General features: G+C 47.4%; 2 protein-coding genes across 3 annotated transcripts in view; both read right to left on the bottom strand.

Moving 5' to 3' along the window:
* Nucleotides 1-54: 54 nt before the first annotated feature.
* nub1 (negative regulator of ubiquitin-like proteins 1) lies at nt 55-11,296 on the bottom strand. Of its 2 annotated transcripts, XM_057824051.1 has the most exons (12): nt 10,589-11,295; nt 10,327-10,449; nt 8,580-8,747; nt 8,456-8,520; nt 8,333-8,397; nt 8,086-8,262; nt 3,560-4,050; nt 3,331-3,483; nt 3,072-3,218; nt 2,953-3,012; nt 2,727-2,895; nt 55-828 (listed from the first exon to the last, which is right to left on the bottom strand). In XM_057824051.1, exons 2-12 carry the CDS (start codon nt 10,441-10,443, stop codon nt 692-694), a joined length of 1,749 nt encoding a protein of 582 aa, XP_057680034.1. In that variant the 5' UTR covers nt 10,444-10,449; nt 10,589-11,295; the 3' UTR covers nt 55-691. The 2 variants fall into 2 exon arrangements, with proteins under 2 accessions (XP_057680034.1, XP_057680035.1); XM_057824052.1 differs by lacking the exon at nt 10,327-10,449 and having other exon boundaries at nt 10,589-11,296.
* sugct (succinyl-CoA:glutarate-CoA transferase) overlaps nt 10,657-16,032 on the bottom strand; it is a 53,151-nt gene continuing 47,775 nt past the window's right edge. The window contains exon 16 of the transcript XR_009061612.1: nt 10,657-10,751. The gene's annotated coding sequence lies outside the window, so the exon portion shown is untranslated. The remainder of the gene's footprint in view (nt 10,752-16,032) is intronic.

Raw genomic sequence — 16,032 nt, 5'->3', positions numbered from 1 at the left:
AAAATATATGAAAAAGACCAAGGTGTTTTTGTTAAAAAATTGCAACCATGAATATTTAGTAAGGCATTTTTTATTAAAGACCATGTATAGAAAGGTTTTTTGTATAGTAAAGCATTTAAAAACAATCACCCTTGATAATTTTGTTCATTATTTAATGATGAACAACATGGATAAGCTTCATTTCAGGGAAGAGCACATCTAATCAATGCTCTCCTACTTTACCACAAGACCAAAAAATAGCCTTTGTCATAAAAACAGCAAATTATTGACAAATGTAACATGACGAGCCATTCACTTTTCCAAAAAATGAAAATCCCCAAATCTCAGCTCGTCCCCGCCGCAACAAACACCGTTTGCCCGCCTTATCGCCAAAGTGGGAAGTAAAAAAAAATATATTTTCAAGTACGCAGTCCAATGTCTGACGTGCATGAAAACAGAGTCGTCATTTGAAATTTCTGTCAATTTGACATCAACTACAATGTTATACAAAACACACGTGCGCGGCGACTCATCTCGCGCTCCGTATACGCGTTGTCTACGATTCGGACGACGCGTCGATCAATCGCGAGGCGCGTTTGGACGAGCGGCACACAGGTTAAGAGCCTCCCGAGGAATTTTTGGAGGGGATATTCCATAGAAAATGTGAGCGTCCATCGGTTTTGGGTACGTACGCTGACCGACGGCCGGCGCGTCATTGTGCCGGCGTGCGCTCCAGATGCGTCTTGATGGTGTTGATGAGCAGCAGCTCCTCCTCCAGCGTCAGGTCCAAGTAATCGTCCTCATGACTCGGGATGTCCTCCAGAACTTCGTTGACCAGCTCGCTCTCGTCTGCCGCAGAAGGACAAACGTTTTTCAAAATGTTTCTACTTGCTGTCTCAATAACTCAATTACGAGACCAGGTTTAAGATGAACCACTACCTACCTATTTGTCATTGGCGTATTTTTAAAAAATATTTTTTCTTCTAATGGTCTACAGTGGGGCAAATAAGTATTTAGTCAACCACCAATTGTGCAAGTTCTCCAACTTGAAAAGATTAGAGAGGCCTGTAATTGTCAAAATGGGTAAACCTCAACCATGAGACAGAATGTGGGGAAAAAAAAAAACACAAAATCACACTGTTTGATTTTTAAAGAATTTATTTCCAAATTAGAGTGGAAAATAAGTATTTGGTCACCTACAAACAAGCAAGATTTCTGGCCGTCAAAGAGACGTAACTTCTTCTAACGAGGTCTAACGAGGCTCCGCACGTTACCTGTATTAATGGCAACTGTTTTAACTCATTATCGTTATAAAAGACACCTGTCCACAACCTCAGTCAGTCACACTCCAAACTCCACAATGGCCAAGACCAAAGAGTTGTCGAAGGACACCAGAGACAAAATTGTAGTCCTGCACCAGGCTGGGAAGACTGAATTTGCAATAGGTAAAACGTTTGGTGTAAAGAAATCAACTGTGGGAGCAATTATTAAAAAATGGAAGCCATACAAGACCACTGATAATCTCCCTCGATCTGGGGCTCCATGCAAGATCTCACCCAGTGTCGTCACAATGATAAGAACGGTGAGCAAAAATCCCAGAACCACACGGGGGGACGTAGTGAATGACCTACAGAGAGCTGGGACCACAGTAACAAAGGCTACAATCAGTAACACAATGCGCCGCCAGGGACTCAAATCCTGCACTGCCCGACGTGTCCCCCTGCTGAAGCCGGTACACGTCCAGGCTGTCTGCGGTTTGCTAGAGAGCATTTGGATGATCAAGGAGAGGACTGGCAGAATGTGTTATGGTCAGATGAAACCAAAATACAACTTTTTGGTAGAAACGCAGGTTCTCGTGCTTGGAGGAGAAAGAATACTGAATTGCATCCGAAGAACACCATACCCACTGTGAAGCACAGGGGAGGAAATATCATGCTTTGAGGCTGTTTTTCTGCAAAGGGACCAGGACGATTGATCTGTGTAAAGGAAAGAATGAATGGGGCCATATATCCATGAGATTTTGAGTGGAAAATCTCCTTCCATCAACAAGGGCATTGATGATGAGACGTGGCTGGGTCTTTCAGCCTGACAATGATTCCAAACACACAGCCGGGGCAACAAAGGAGTGGCTTCGTAAGAAGCATTTCAAGGTCCTGGAGTGGCCTAGCCGGTCTCCAGATCTCAACCCCGGAGAAAATCTGCGGAGGGAGTCGAGTCCGTGATGCCCAACGACATCACTGCTCTAGAGGAGATCTGCATGGAGGAATGGGCCAAAATACCAGCAACAGTGTGTGAAAAGCTTGTGAAGAGTTACAGAAAACCTTTGGCCTCCGTTATTGCCAACAAAGGGTACATTACAAAGTATTAAGATGAACTTTTGGTATTGACCAAATACTTATTTTCCACCATGATTTGCAAGTAAATTCTTTCAAAATCAAACAATGTGATTTTTTCCCCTCATGGTTGAGGTTTACCCATGTTGAAAATTACAGGCCTCTCTAATATTTTCAAGTGGGAGAACTTGCACGATTAGTGGTTGACTAAATACTTCTTTGCCCCACTGTACAAGTCAAAAACTGATTTGGACATCAATGGCAGCCAATGCGTGTCCTGTAAGGGACAAAAAACTGTTTTGCCATCAATAATTGCTTCAAATATTGATGGCGATAGATCCGTTGAGGCCGGGAGGCGTCGGCGTTGAACCAGTTCAAAAACCAGTCACTTTGTTTCCCAAATAGGAGGCCTACCCGTGGAACCGGACGACGCGCCGGGCTCCTCCTCCTCCGAGGGGGGCGTGGTCGCCGAAGGGACCGAACCCCCGTTGTCCATCAGCAGCTCGGTGGCCGAATGGATGTCGCCGCCCGTCAAGGCGAGCGCCGCCTCCGCCGCCGACCGCTCGAAGCCCAAATACAGCAACTGCGCACAAAAGGGTGACGTCGATCCACGCTCGTTTCCGCTCGGCGGACGACGTACCTGCGAGACCTTCTCTCCCGTGTCGGGCGTGGCGATCGTTTGGCTAGCGTCCAGCAGAATCTGAAAGCGGAAAAAGTTGAGCGGGCGGCGGCGGCACGAGCGAGGCGGCCGGTCCTCACTCGGAAAGCTCGTTCCACGTCGCCGTCGGCTCGGCGCAGGGCGGCCGCGGCGGCCCTGGGCGCGTAGCCCGCCTCCTTCAAGATGGCCAAGCCGGCCTCGGTCCGTTGGCGCTTCTCGCGCTCGCGCCGCCGCAGCTCCTCCCGCTCCTGAGCGGACGGAGCCGGGCGCAAAAAAAAAAAAAAAAAAGTCAAAGATGGAGAAAACGTAGAGGGCAAACGTTCGGAAAAATCCGAAAACGGCGGAAAACAAAAGGTTCACCTGTCGCTGGTTGGCGATGAGCATGGAGGCCTCGTGCAAGTCGCCGCCGCACGCTCGCAGGCCCAGTCGCGCTTCCCGCTCGCTGAAGCCCAGCAGCATCAGCTCCGTCATTTTGTCGGCGTCGGGACACAGGCCGGCGTACAGCGACTCTGCCTGCGGGCGGCGCGGCGGCCATCAGCGCCGCCGGCCTCCTTCCGGACGGGTCGGCCGGCCGGCCGGCGCTCCTTACCCGATCCAGCTGCTGACGCGCCTGCGGGTCGTCGCCGTCCACGAAGGCCAGGAGGCTCCGCAAGAGGTGCAGGCGCAGGAAGAGCGCCTCCTCCCGCCCCGAGCTGCCCTTGATGGACAGCAGCCTCTGCCGGCGCTCGCCGTAGCACCTGAGGAAGCAGTCCTCGGCCCGCCTCAGACGCTCGCGTCCGTCCTCCAGGCACGAGAGGGCCTCCAAGGCTCGGTAACACCAGACGACGTCCAGCTGCAGCACGCCGTAGTTGTCCACCGCGCCGAGCAGCCCCGAACCGCAGCGGCTGAAGTGGAGGTCGGCCTGCAGGAGGTGACATAGCGCGTCGTCGTAGAGTTTCCTCTTCATCAGGGCCCGCCCCTTTTCGTGGAGGCCCATCGCCAGGATCAGCGCCTTCTTTTCCTCCCGGGGGATCGTCAGCGGGTTTCCCTTCTGGTCGGCCACCTCCAGGAAGGGCGCCGTCTCCGGGTCCTCGGTGCCGTCTGTCCGTCGCGAACGCACGCGTGTACCAATAAGGCTAAGCGTAGTCGACAGCTGACTAGTTAAAATACCCTTAACCGGCTACATATTTGGCAGAACATTTTGCTTTATAACACACCGCATAGACTTCAAAATCTATTGACCTGAAACTTGGTCGTTCTCTGTGTCACGCCTTCCGGTAGGGGGCCAAACCAAAGTCCAACTCATATAGTAGGAGTCAGTCGCAGACAGCTTATATAGCGAGCCCAAGCCAGATTTCGGCCGGATTTGTGAAAAAGTACGAAAGCTGTACCGCATACAAACAGGAAGGATTGTCTCAGGAGTGATTTGTGCAAGGATTCAAGGTAATGATTACATTTTCGTACCATGCATGCATGATTTAAACGTTGTGAACCAATAACTGAGACTCTTTTATGTCCGAATCTATAAAGAATTTGGGGATTTAAGCATTTGTTCACAAGAGTTTTCAGCCAAAACGGTCTGTTTCCGTTACTGGTGCACGATAATTATCGGTCCCATAATGGGAATTATGACGTCATCCCGATAAATCCAATAAGATTTAGAATAGGACCGATAACATGTACTGTTCTGGCTTTACAGTTTACACCAGCCATGTCTAAAGTCCGGCCCAGGGGCCAAATGCGGCCGGTGGTCAAATTTCATCCGGCCCCCAGCCTCTGTCATAAAATCAATAACATCTGGCCCGCACACAGACTTAATAATTTGGTGAGCAGTACTGCTACCAGCATATGAAGAAGCTTACACACTAAATGTTACTCATCATTTACCCACTAAAAGGCAGCAGCACTCTAAGCAACCTTACCCTGTGTGACCCTTCCAATTTTCTAAAATGGCGACAATCAATAAAAAAAAGAAAGTTGACTGCGATAGCTGACGCTTCAAGGATAGGTGGAAATTGAACTATTTCTTCACAAAAATACGCAACGACTGTGTCTGCCTCATTTGCAAAGAGTTCGATGTGACGCAATATTACCAAATAAGACACGCTGACATGTACAAGATTACAGGGAAGATACGCAGCGAGAAATTGAAGCAACTTGAAGCTAGTTTAATTTCACAGCAGCAGTATTTCGCAAGAGCCCGAGAGTTGAAAGAGAACGCCACAAAGGCTAGTTGCGAGACTGTTGAAATGATTCATTAAAAAAAATAATAAAGCAAATGTGACACACTGAATGGCTTGCTACATTTAGCTTAAATACATTGTCAGCAAAGGTCGGCCCCCAACATTTTTACCACACCAAATCTGGCCCCCTTTGCAAAAAGTTTGGACACCCCTGGTTTACACACTAATATGGGAAATCAGTTGACCATTTGCGGGGCATTGCTCCCACCTGCTGGTCAGAATAATTCACTGCATCTATTTTTCGTTACAGTAGTTTGGTTCAATCACTTACACATTGCGGTGTCTAGCGGTAGCATTGAAAGTCGTGAATGCTTTCTGTTACGTTTCCGCCTCGGTATTTTATGTTTACTATAACATATGGATGTGCAATATATGTTTACTTCTGTGGTGAAGGGTCATAATCACAGAACATCATAAGTTGTGTCCTAGAAGCCAGCCAGTGTATTAGTAGCTCAAGCTAGTGTGCAATGCTATACATATAATAGTTGTGTATCTAAGTGTATTGTGCAGTTTGCTGTATATTGAGGATTGAATATGTGTATTTTTCTGTTGTACTTTCACAATATTAAGACGAGTGTCTTCCCATAAAAGCAAGAAAAGACCAAGCCTTGTGGTTTATGGAAGTGCATTCATTCTTAGCTGGCTGTCGGGCAGTGCAGAAGTGAAACGCACTGTTTTGTTCATGTCATTATGAAAAATCTGGTGAGATCAAAGGCAAGTCTATGTTGAATCCACCACTAGTTTTTTTTTTTTTTTTAAACCTCCAGGTGTTCAAAAGCTCATTTAAAAAATTATATATTTATTATCGGTTATCGATATCAGTATCGGCTTTGAGCAGTAGGAAGTTATCGATATCGGTTTCAAAAAATGGGTATCGTGCACCCCTAGTTTACGTCAGGTGGGGCTAGCTTCATTCACTAACAGTCTAGCATTGGGCTTCGACATATTTATGTAAAATGAACGCTACCTGCACGTTTTGTTTTTTTTGCTTTTCACCAAGAATCAAGACTGTTTTACGTCCATATCTATAAAGAATTGTTTTGTTGTTGTGTTATTGTTTGGTCTTTTATTTTATGTAACATTTCAATCTAATAACTTTCAGTGAAACACCATGGGAAAAGAAGTGTTGGGTTGTGGGCTGCAAGACCTGTACCACAAGGCAGCCGTCCAGGAGCAGACAATTTTGGGGACCCCGATCAGTCTCCACAAATTCTGGTCCTTAAGGGCAAAAGCTAGTCCTGCACCAACCCCTACGCCAACAAGCATATCTTCATCTACTTTGACCTTTGGAAGAACATCTACGGCAGCTTCCGCAACAACGGCTGTATGGTGCTGCCCAGGTGTCCTGGGGCTGAAGTAAGTGGCCAGCAGTATTCACTTTATAAAAAAAAAAAAAAAAAAAAGAGAAAAAAAAAAGAATCAAAACACCTATCTTTCTAAAACAAACATGTTTTTTTAAGAGCCTGAGAGGATGAGGACAGCCCGGAAGGTGCTTACCAGGGGGGTAAACTACAAGTCTGTCAAGGCTGGCTACAAGTTGACCCGGAAGGTGCCGGCACGCTCTTTGATCGAGAAGCAGAGCGTCAGGCTCATCGTGGCGGTCGTCGACCCCAACACGGTCGCCGGGCTGAAGCTCCTCCCCAAGGAGGAACACTGGGACACACAGGGCCGACATCCTGGAGATGTTCCAGAGGACAAGGGAGAGCTGAAGACAGGCCGGGCGGTTCTCTCCCCGTGGCCCACATGGCGTCATTCGGAATGTCAGGACTCCCTAATGTGCGGGAAGCACAAGAGCACCTGCCGGAGTTCCTGGCGGTCCCTCGCCAACTGTTTTGGTGCAAACTTCTCCAAGGATGTGACTTCAGAAGCGAGGAAGAACAAGGCCTCCGAGTGGCCGACCGGCAGGGCAGGAAAAGGAGCAAAGTCGAGGAGGGCAGAAAGGGGATGGCGAGGAACAGGGACTCGTACAAGTCAAGAAAGCTGACCAGAAAACGCAAGGCATAGAAAAAGGCTATGTGATTGTTGAAGGACAAGGCTCACATCCTGGTAACACCGCATTGATTAATAAATAATATTAAATTATAGGACTATCTCATACGCATGTCTTTTTATTCAGATTTCATACTTGCAAGTCACTTTTGAGATTTGAACTTATCCTGCACTGATGCTCCACATTTTCATTGTACAACTGTATAATGACAATAGAGGGCTATTCCATTGATTGTATATAGAATTTATTCATCATCTATTATTTGTAACTGATTCTGCATGTTTTCCTCAAGTATTAAGTTTCTGATGTGAAAATTGAGTGATTTCTTACCTGTAGAATACTTGCAGTAAATAAAAAAAAATGAAGTAGCTATTTTGGGCAAAAACTTATGTTAAATATTGCTATTGATCCTGAAAATATATATCGCTGCATTTGGTGATTTTTGTACATCTAGTGTAAAATCTGAGACATAATAAATAATGATTCAGGATTTCATTGATTTTGACTTTGAATTTTTTGATGCCGCTACTCATGGAGACTCATATACGGCTAAGTTTCTGGTTTGAGGTCGGTAGCAGCTTTGGTTTTGAAAATATTTCAACTTTTCAAAAACAGGCCCCCTACGGATCGGCCCTGCGCCCCGTGCCATGTCAATGTATTATGAAGTCTATGCACACCGTATTAATGTGGCTACAATTATGGCTAAATGTTCATTATTTTAACCCTTTACGGTGACTAAGTACAAAATAAAAGAACTGCATCGATAGCATTTACGATGAACTATGCAGTTTGAAAAATGAAGCTGCAGGATGGCCGACAGGCGACGCGTCCGTCCCCGTTGGCTCGTAGCTCAGCTTAGACATCTTAGCCTTATATGTAGCACATCCGAACGAGCGAGCGTACCTCTCTCAGACAGTATCTGGAAGCCCCTGTGCGTGCGCTGGACGCTGTGGTCGCGCGAGGTGGACGGCGACGCGTCGTCGGCGTCGTGCCGAGCGGACTGCGCGGCGGCGACGGAGCTGACCTTGAGGACCATCATCTTGCTGTGGTTGCCGACGCCCTGCCGGTCCAGCCTCAGACCTGAGGACGCCGGCAAAAGTCGCCGTCAGGAAGCAGAGAGTCGGAAGCAGCCGACGCGGCGTCCGCTCACCCGCGTTCAGAGTCTTCCCGTTCAGGATGACTTTGAAGCTTTTCAGACCGACTTCTCGCGCGATCCTGTAACACAGACAGGAGTCGGCCGGTTGTCGTTGTCGACGTCGCGAGCCCGGTTTACCTATCCATGAGCTCCTGAGCGCACACGTCCAAGCGGCTCTCCATAAACATCCTGGACTTGCCGTCCTGGAACGAAGCGAAGCGTGAAGATGAGCGCGAAGCACGTTTGGGTCTCTGAACGCTACCTTCCCGCAGCCCCGCGGCAGCAGCAGCTCCAAGGTGGCCACGTCCGTTTCCCTGAAGGTGTGGTTGCGCTGACCTCTCTTCAAGGCCTGCACTCGGATGAGCTCCAGAGCGCCGGCCACCTCGGACCCAGACAGACGCAGCATGGCGCCGTAGCGCTCCGCCAGCTCCTGAAATGCCAACCGGGTAAACGTTTCCGACGACTTTGCTTAGCGACCGATTAGAGCCGGGCGGCGTACCGAAAATTGACCGTTACCGAAATTCTTCACGATGACCGACGTCATTTTGACCATGTCGGTGAATTCGATAATTTCATAAAACAAGAAAATATAGTCTTTTCATCCAGCTTTGACTCTTGGTTCATTCCCCTTTAAGAAAGCAGTCAGTGTGCTTACGTATGAAGTCCCGTGGTTATCAGGAACTCAAACAAACAGAGGCCCGGGAGGCTAACGCTAGCGTCTAACGCTGCAAGGAAACGTGATGGGAGTCAGGCTTAAGGGAGCTTCGCCAAACTTTAACCCGACATTAAGTAAGTAGACTCTTGGCGGCCTCCAGACGGGCTTTCGCTCCTTTTCCTCACTGGTTCTCACGATTTCAGGAACGTGTGCTTTCAGTGCTTTCTACTGGAAGTCAGGCCACAGGCTAACGCTAGCGGCCGCTACAAATGAAGGTGATGGGAAACGGGACGGCGGCTCAAACCTTGTCGAAACGGCTGCACTTAATGAGTGGATTGTGAACCGACTGCATCTCGCAATTAATGTCGCATTATTTTGTATCTGTGTGTGTGTGTGATTTGATACCTTTTATGATGGTAAAGCATTCAGCATAACTTATAATCCAACAGCGATCGTTTAATGATCACAGCTATTTTTCTGTATGTGCTTGCTTTATTCTGTGTCATTACTGCCATCATAAAATCTTAAATGTTTCATTGGCTAAAGAGCAAAAAATGTGTGTGTGTGTGTGTGTGTCTGTGTGAGGGGTGCATGTGTGTGTGCATGTATTAAAAAATGCTCTGGAAAAAAAAAAACTAAAAGCTTGAAGTAAACACTTGTGTTGAGTAATTATGTCACAGTGGCCGTTATCAATAAGTTGTCTGTTTGAAATGTGCTCCTCAAGCTGCAAGTCATTTGTGTTCCAATGACATGATGGCACAGTCGGTGTATTATTATAATGTTGTACATTGTTCAAGTCATACAAGCTGTTTTAAATGTTCATACTAGAATTCTTATTGTTTACAAGATTTTTTTTTTAAATTGAAAGCTGGCAAATCAATGAGAAACAGTTCATTTGTACTTCACGCATTGATTCAGATTTTCAAATGACGTCACAGTCCGCTTGGGCGAATTTATGGTCATTTATCGTTATCGAGGTAAATCTGCTCAATTTACCGTGATCAGTACTTAGGGCCATATCGCCCAGCCCTACGACCGATACATTTTTGAGTCAACGGGTGTCGTTATAGACCGGCGACCAGTCCGTTGTTGCCATTTTGCCCCTATTAGACCGCTGACCAATAAATGTCCCACTTCAAATGGATTGGATGGCTATGACATTAGCAGTGTCAATGGAACTAAACACGGACTACCATTTTGTACTAGGAGGGTACTCAACGGTATGACGGCACGTTATTGTCAGTTACCATGGTGACTTGTAGTCTGTTTACAGGCCATCGAGCCTCATTTCGACAGTATTTAATAGCGGCAGACGTAATCAATTGTTGCGATGACGTCAAAGCGGACGGTTGACCTGCATGTGGCCACTTCCGGCTCGCTGCTGCTCGTCGGTGTAAGGCTCTTTCCACAGCTGGATCTTGTCCTGCTTCAGTAACTTCTTCAATTTGGCTTCCAAATTCTGCTCCGCCATGGTCACCTGCGACGTCACGACAAAGCGCGTCCGCCCGCACGTTCGGCGTCTCAAAGTTTCACCCGTCACACGAGCTCAAAGCGCTAAAGTGACTTCACGGCACAAAGTGCGTGGACGTCAAGCGGATTTTCTTTGAATTTCTTACCTTTCGTCGCTTTCGTCCTGGAGTTGCTTTCCTTTTCACCGAGATTTCCTCCGCAGCCAAGAGCTTTCACTCGCAACGCAATCCTCCCGACGCGACGGCAAGGCGGATGAATATCACCGGCCGGAGTGAAGCCTCACTCACTTCTAAACGATCTTTTCTGCTCCTGACAGAAACGATCAAAATCGAAACCGTTTTAGACTTGATATTTTCAAATCATTTGATGAGTAATTTAGCTAACATATCGCCGTTGGAATGCGGTGCCCGTGAAAAAGTTTGTTTTTGGCGACAATGTGTTGTTTTTTCAAGGTTTTAAACGCGGGACGATAGTAGTCGTCGTCATCTCCTGTTTTTCTACTGACACGTGACCAGGACGGCCTCCCTCAACTCGGCCGGCAGGGGGCGGCAATAGCACGAGAAAACACAACTGCGGCACAATACGTGACTCGTCGATAAAGCGCGCCTCCTAGCTATAACGCTGAAATGAAATTCAAAGGTTTTGATTGAAATACAGAATGAAATTTGTTAAAAAAAAATGAAGGTAAAAATCATTATTGGGATTTTTCTTCAATTTGGGGGATGAGATTTAAAAAATTAGCCGCCCGCTAAAAAGTGTGATGCTGCTCCAAGCTCATCATAAACTAATGGGCGGCAGGAGCTTTAGAATAAGACCTCATTCTGCCAATTTTCTTCCCCATTTCTCCATCAGCAATTCATACAACGTCAACCTCCCAACAAAATCTTTGGAAATGATTTTTTTGCCATTTTGAAAATATTGCCAGAGGATTTCTCAAATTATCGACACAGCGATGATGCTTAAAGTGCTTTAAAGATTCCAGCGTGCATCCGTAGGCGATGCTGCTGCCTGTATGACGTCAAAACACGGGTAGCATCTTTCCACTTTTTCATCTCCCATTTTCCGCCGTCAGCCTTTTGCGCGTTTCTGGCAGCCAACTTCGGTGCCAAGTTGGCTCGGCCGGGACGTGTCTGAGCTTCGGCCGCCGTCGAGCGGTCGGCCATCTTCTCCCTCGTGTCATTAATCACGTTTGTCTCCGGGAGCCGCCAGAGTTTTGCGGGCGGGCGGGCGCGGCGACCTTACGGCAGGTGACCACGAGGAAACCGCTCCGGATGTCGGGATCGCGTTTCGGCGCGCCGTTCCGCGGCGGCGAAAGACAGGCGCCAAAAAGATCGACTGGAGTTGCCGCGGTAACGCGGGACAAACGAGGGAGCGTCAGAGTTCAGGTGAAGTTCACCAGCGAGCGTATGTAGGACGTGGCTGCGCTGCGTCGGGCTCCGCCGGGAACCGCCGCTTGCCAGCGAGCGTGTTTGAAGCGGCGGGAGCCGCGCTAATGATGCTAATGATTCTCCCCGAGCGCGCGCCGCTTCATCCGCACGCGTGTCAGGTCAAAGGTCAGAACGTGAGGCCCGAAACCGGCAAAATCTTCATTTGACGGCGCTCGACGTCCATTCAATGAGCAGAATTTCACTTTGTTGTCGATTTCGGGTCTTTTTTTGTTTTGTTTTCCCAGTTTTTTTCACAATATTTTTGGACATTTAAACAATTTTAAGTTCCCCTCCGCTTTTTTTGGCCGTTTTAAAATTAAGATAGCACAAAGAGACTAGAAAATTCACTGTAAAATTTTTGGGTCACCGGTTAATTCACGGGCTGCCATCGACGCCGCTAGACGTCCCGACTCTTGGCAAAAGAACAAACCCCTTCACCTCGTCCACCTGTTGAAAAACATACCGGCCTAAAGATGGCTAAAAACGCTCAATTTCAAAGCGAATGACCGAGGAGGCCCGCCAACGGGCGGAATTTTTTTTTCATCTGGTTGTAAATGTGTGACACCAAGAGATTTGGACTTTTTCTTTATTTTGAGCCTGATTGGGTTCGTCCCGGAGCGTGTTTTGAAGCCGTTCGTCCTTGCGGCTGTTTGCGAAAAAGAGCGTTTAAGGTGAGCGGCGTCCTGACTCGACTCTTTAGCTTTGATGCCGGGCGCCGAGCAGCCAATCGCGTCCGCCTCTTTCAAGTGCGTTCACCTTAAACAGCACCAAAATACATCAATGTACATGAATAATTCATGGCGGCGGGGCAAAGTACATCGCATATACATCAAATCCCAATCTCGTCAGCACGTAATCATCCGCCTCCCGGCGCACCTGATCGACCGCCGGAGACGGCTCGCTCGCTCGCTCCCCCCGCCGTCGGATCGTCCTCATCGACATTCCCGACCGGCACTGCGGAGGAATGTCCGTGCGCGCGCGCGCGCGAGCGAGCGCTTTACATGTCCTCGCATGACTTCACCTCCGTGTTTTTTAGGGGCCTCAACGCGTATACGACTCTGCCTATGAATGGCTAATCTTTGTTACGATGAGAAAAGCCTCCGCTAATAGGGCTGCCGCAAACAATTATGATCATAGTCCACTAATTGCCAATTATTTGTTGACTAAATCAGGTGATGGACTGTTTATGTTTAGAGAATACTTACTTTTTGTTTTTTAAAGAACAAAAAAATGAAGGAAAAAAGTCATTTTAAATGCAGTCCCCAGGTTAGGAACGAGGTCCGTTCCTACGCTGGGGACGTAACCCGAATTTCCGAGCAGACCGGAATGAACCCTTGAAAAATTCTAACCAACGATCCAAAAAGTCCCAGAGTCTCTTACTTAGTTTAGTGGTGGAGGATACACTGCCCACTGGTGGCAGCGTTGGGTCCGGCTGGACTGTCGTTCATAAATGCTTCCCATACAGGAGCACTCCAGTGCGCTGCGCTCTGGTTTGACCCTAATATGTTTGTTTATGCATTTGTAATGAAATTTAGAGCTACAGTTTGTGGATTTACGTGTGAGCCATTTGCTATGAGAATTGTAAATACGGTGGCATTCGTAGCATTTAAGCGGGTGTACATTTGTGAGGAAAATTAGTCTGACTTAATCGACTAAATGCTGCGATTGGCTGGCAACCAACTCAGGGTGTCCCCTGCCTACTGCCCATAGTTGGCTGGGATAGGCTCCAGCACCTCCGCGACCCTCGTGTGGAAAAGCGGCAATGAAAATGAATGAATGAATGAATCATCGACTAAATGTACATACTGTATTGAACAGACTAGATGGACGGACGTTTGAACACCAATTGTTTTGAGTGTTTTATTGTTAAAATGCGTGTTGCTTTAAACAGACGTGTACATATATGTGTTACAGCTCCACATAATCGTCAAAAATGAAGTCAAAAGCACAATTGCTTTGTTTTCCGTTGAAGGGAATAGTACCGATCGACTGTTTGTATTACTCTAACACACCCAATGTAAAATAAATAGCACTTATACCATAGTTTAAGGAAAACAAGCAGACTATAGGGCATAAGAGATACATGATGCCTTCTTATCAAGGAAGCCCAACGTGTGCGTCATGCAACTGACTGAGATTGACACCGACGAGGCAAGACATCTACAAGCCCACGTCTGCACTGCCAACTCTCGCAATCAGTTCTTCCGGACAGTCCAGAACAAATGGCGGGACGTCCTGTCCCAACACAAGGAACAACGGAGAACGCCCGATATCCAATGAATAACTCGACTGATAAGACTCCAAGAGCCCCTTTGACGGTGAGGTAGCAAAATCCACAACCCCTGTTCCATGACAACAGCAACTCCCGAATCCTCCTGTCCAATCCATAAACAGCCAATAATCCTAAACAACGCCCAAGCACACCCTTCTTCTGCCCACAGCCTGCCCTGCAAGAGCCTTCAAAAAGACTGAATGTTTAACCAATTGTTGTCATTTTCTCGGGAACCTTTTGTTGACTTCTGCTATGGTGACATTGGAAAGAGTCTGCCTCCTCGCCTGAGTTTGTTTCGCCTTGCTGTTTGACCACTGTCAACCTGAATAAATTGTCAACTTGTGCTTCGAAGCCTTTTTCCAGCTTGCACAATGGAGTTAGTACAAGGGGTTAAGACTAAGGTGACCGCGCAAAGTTTGGCCTTTTGGCCGGGTTGTCGGGTTCTCGCCGGCCCGGGTCGTTGGAGCTGCGCCAACGGCAATCTGGCTAAAAGGTCATATTCCTTTACTGTCTGTCAAGCTGAACAACTTCATGTTTAGTGAGAACAGAAAACGTCAAGTCTCCGCCCGTCTGCGTGGCTGTCGCGTGTTTGGTGGGGCTCGCGTGCAGCTGAATGTTATTGGGCACAATCGGGAGGGGGGTCCCCGGTGCCGGGATTGGCGGTGGGGCGACGTAGGGTCGGTTGCCGACGGGCTTACACTCACAAGGGATTCATACGATTACTGGTTTCTAGATCACAGAGCTGATTTGTGTACACTCCACCCCTCCCAATCACTTATCCTATAGACTCCCCCACCCCTACCCTTCTTTTCCTGATCAACAGGCCCCCCACATGGTGTCAACCAGAAATACATCTAGCTGAAAGTAGCACCAACATATTCATAGTAAGTGTAGGTGTTCAATTTATTTCTTGTTGCTTTATTTGGTTCTTTTCTTTCTTTTCTTCTGTTCCCCCATAACCCCTTTCTGTTTGCTGCTTTGTCATAATAAACGAGGTATGTTGAATGATCACAACAGGAGTATGTCATACTCTCAATGTGAAAGGTTAAAACTGTTCAGACCAACCGGACACTTAGACTTCCATTCTCCGTGTCAATCAGCTTAAAAAGACGGGTTTAAAAAAAAAAGCGTCATGTCAATGAATTAAAAAATAAGATACTGTGAGGTACAATAAGGTACTGTTTATGCCACAAAGAAAAAAAAAAAAACATGGCAGACTAGACTCCCAAGTCGTCAAGTGGAAATGGCGCAAGTCAAGTATGTCGTAACCCGGGCACTAGCTGTACAAGAAAAGACAAGGGTGGTAAACTCCCACGGGTCACTCCCATTTCCGGGTTACCGTCAACTATCAAAATATTTCTCGATTCCTTTGATCGTCGAGTAGTCTTGTTATCCTGGCCGCCCGATTTAACGTCGGAGCGTTACTGGAAAGTGCCCAATGGCTTCAACTTGAACGGTTTAATGATCCAGCACCAAAGGGAGATTTTTTTTTTTTTTTACATTTGAGAGCCATCACTTTGAAGACAAAGCACTGCTTCGTCTAAATGAAGGTGTCCAGCTCACTTCAACGTAGCTTTTGGCACCAAGAAGCCACAAGATGGTGGCAAAGCGCTACAGGGATTGGAGTGAGCGGACACCAACAAGGTCCACATGTAGTTGAGGCTGAATGAGACATCCTGTCTGGACAATACAAAGCGGAAAAAAAATGTAAGCAAAAACTTTGTCAAGATCAAGTAAGGAAGACGATGATCAGGCCTTTGACTCACAAAGGGAAAGCCACGCCGCAGACGAACATGATGTCACGTCTGCGTCACGGCCCGTCTGCTCGCTTTCCTCCTTTCGTGACGTTCCCCGTCACCCGGCGACGGGAAGAGAAGTCTTTTTAAACGAA

This window comes from Corythoichthys intestinalis, chromosome 20, assembly GCF_030265065.1.
Source record: "Corythoichthys intestinalis isolate RoL2023-P3 chromosome 20, ASM3026506v1, whole genome shotgun sequence".
In the NCBI taxonomy this organism is placed as follows: Eukaryota; Metazoa; Chordata; class Actinopteri; order Syngnathiformes; family Syngnathidae; genus Corythoichthys; species Corythoichthys intestinalis.
The sequence above is the reverse complement of the archived record's forward strand: the minus strand, read 5'-3'. Positions and strand labels throughout refer to the sequence as shown.

Bases quoted from the DNA above. Each gene is read 5' to 3' on its own strand.
- nub1 (XM_057824051.1), bottom strand. From the start codon at position 10,443: ATGGCGGAGCAGAATTTGGAAGCCAAATTGAAGAAGTTACTGAAGCAG. The intron at 8,521-8,579 runs GTAGCGTTCAGA...GCTTCGTTCCAG, and splicing joins TGCCGCGGGGCTGCGGGAAG to GACGGCAAGTCCAGGATGTT. The intron at 3,013-3,071 runs GTGAGGACCGGC...TTCCGCTTTCAG, and splicing joins ACGTGGAACGAGCTTTCCGA to ATTCTGCTGGACGCTAGCCA.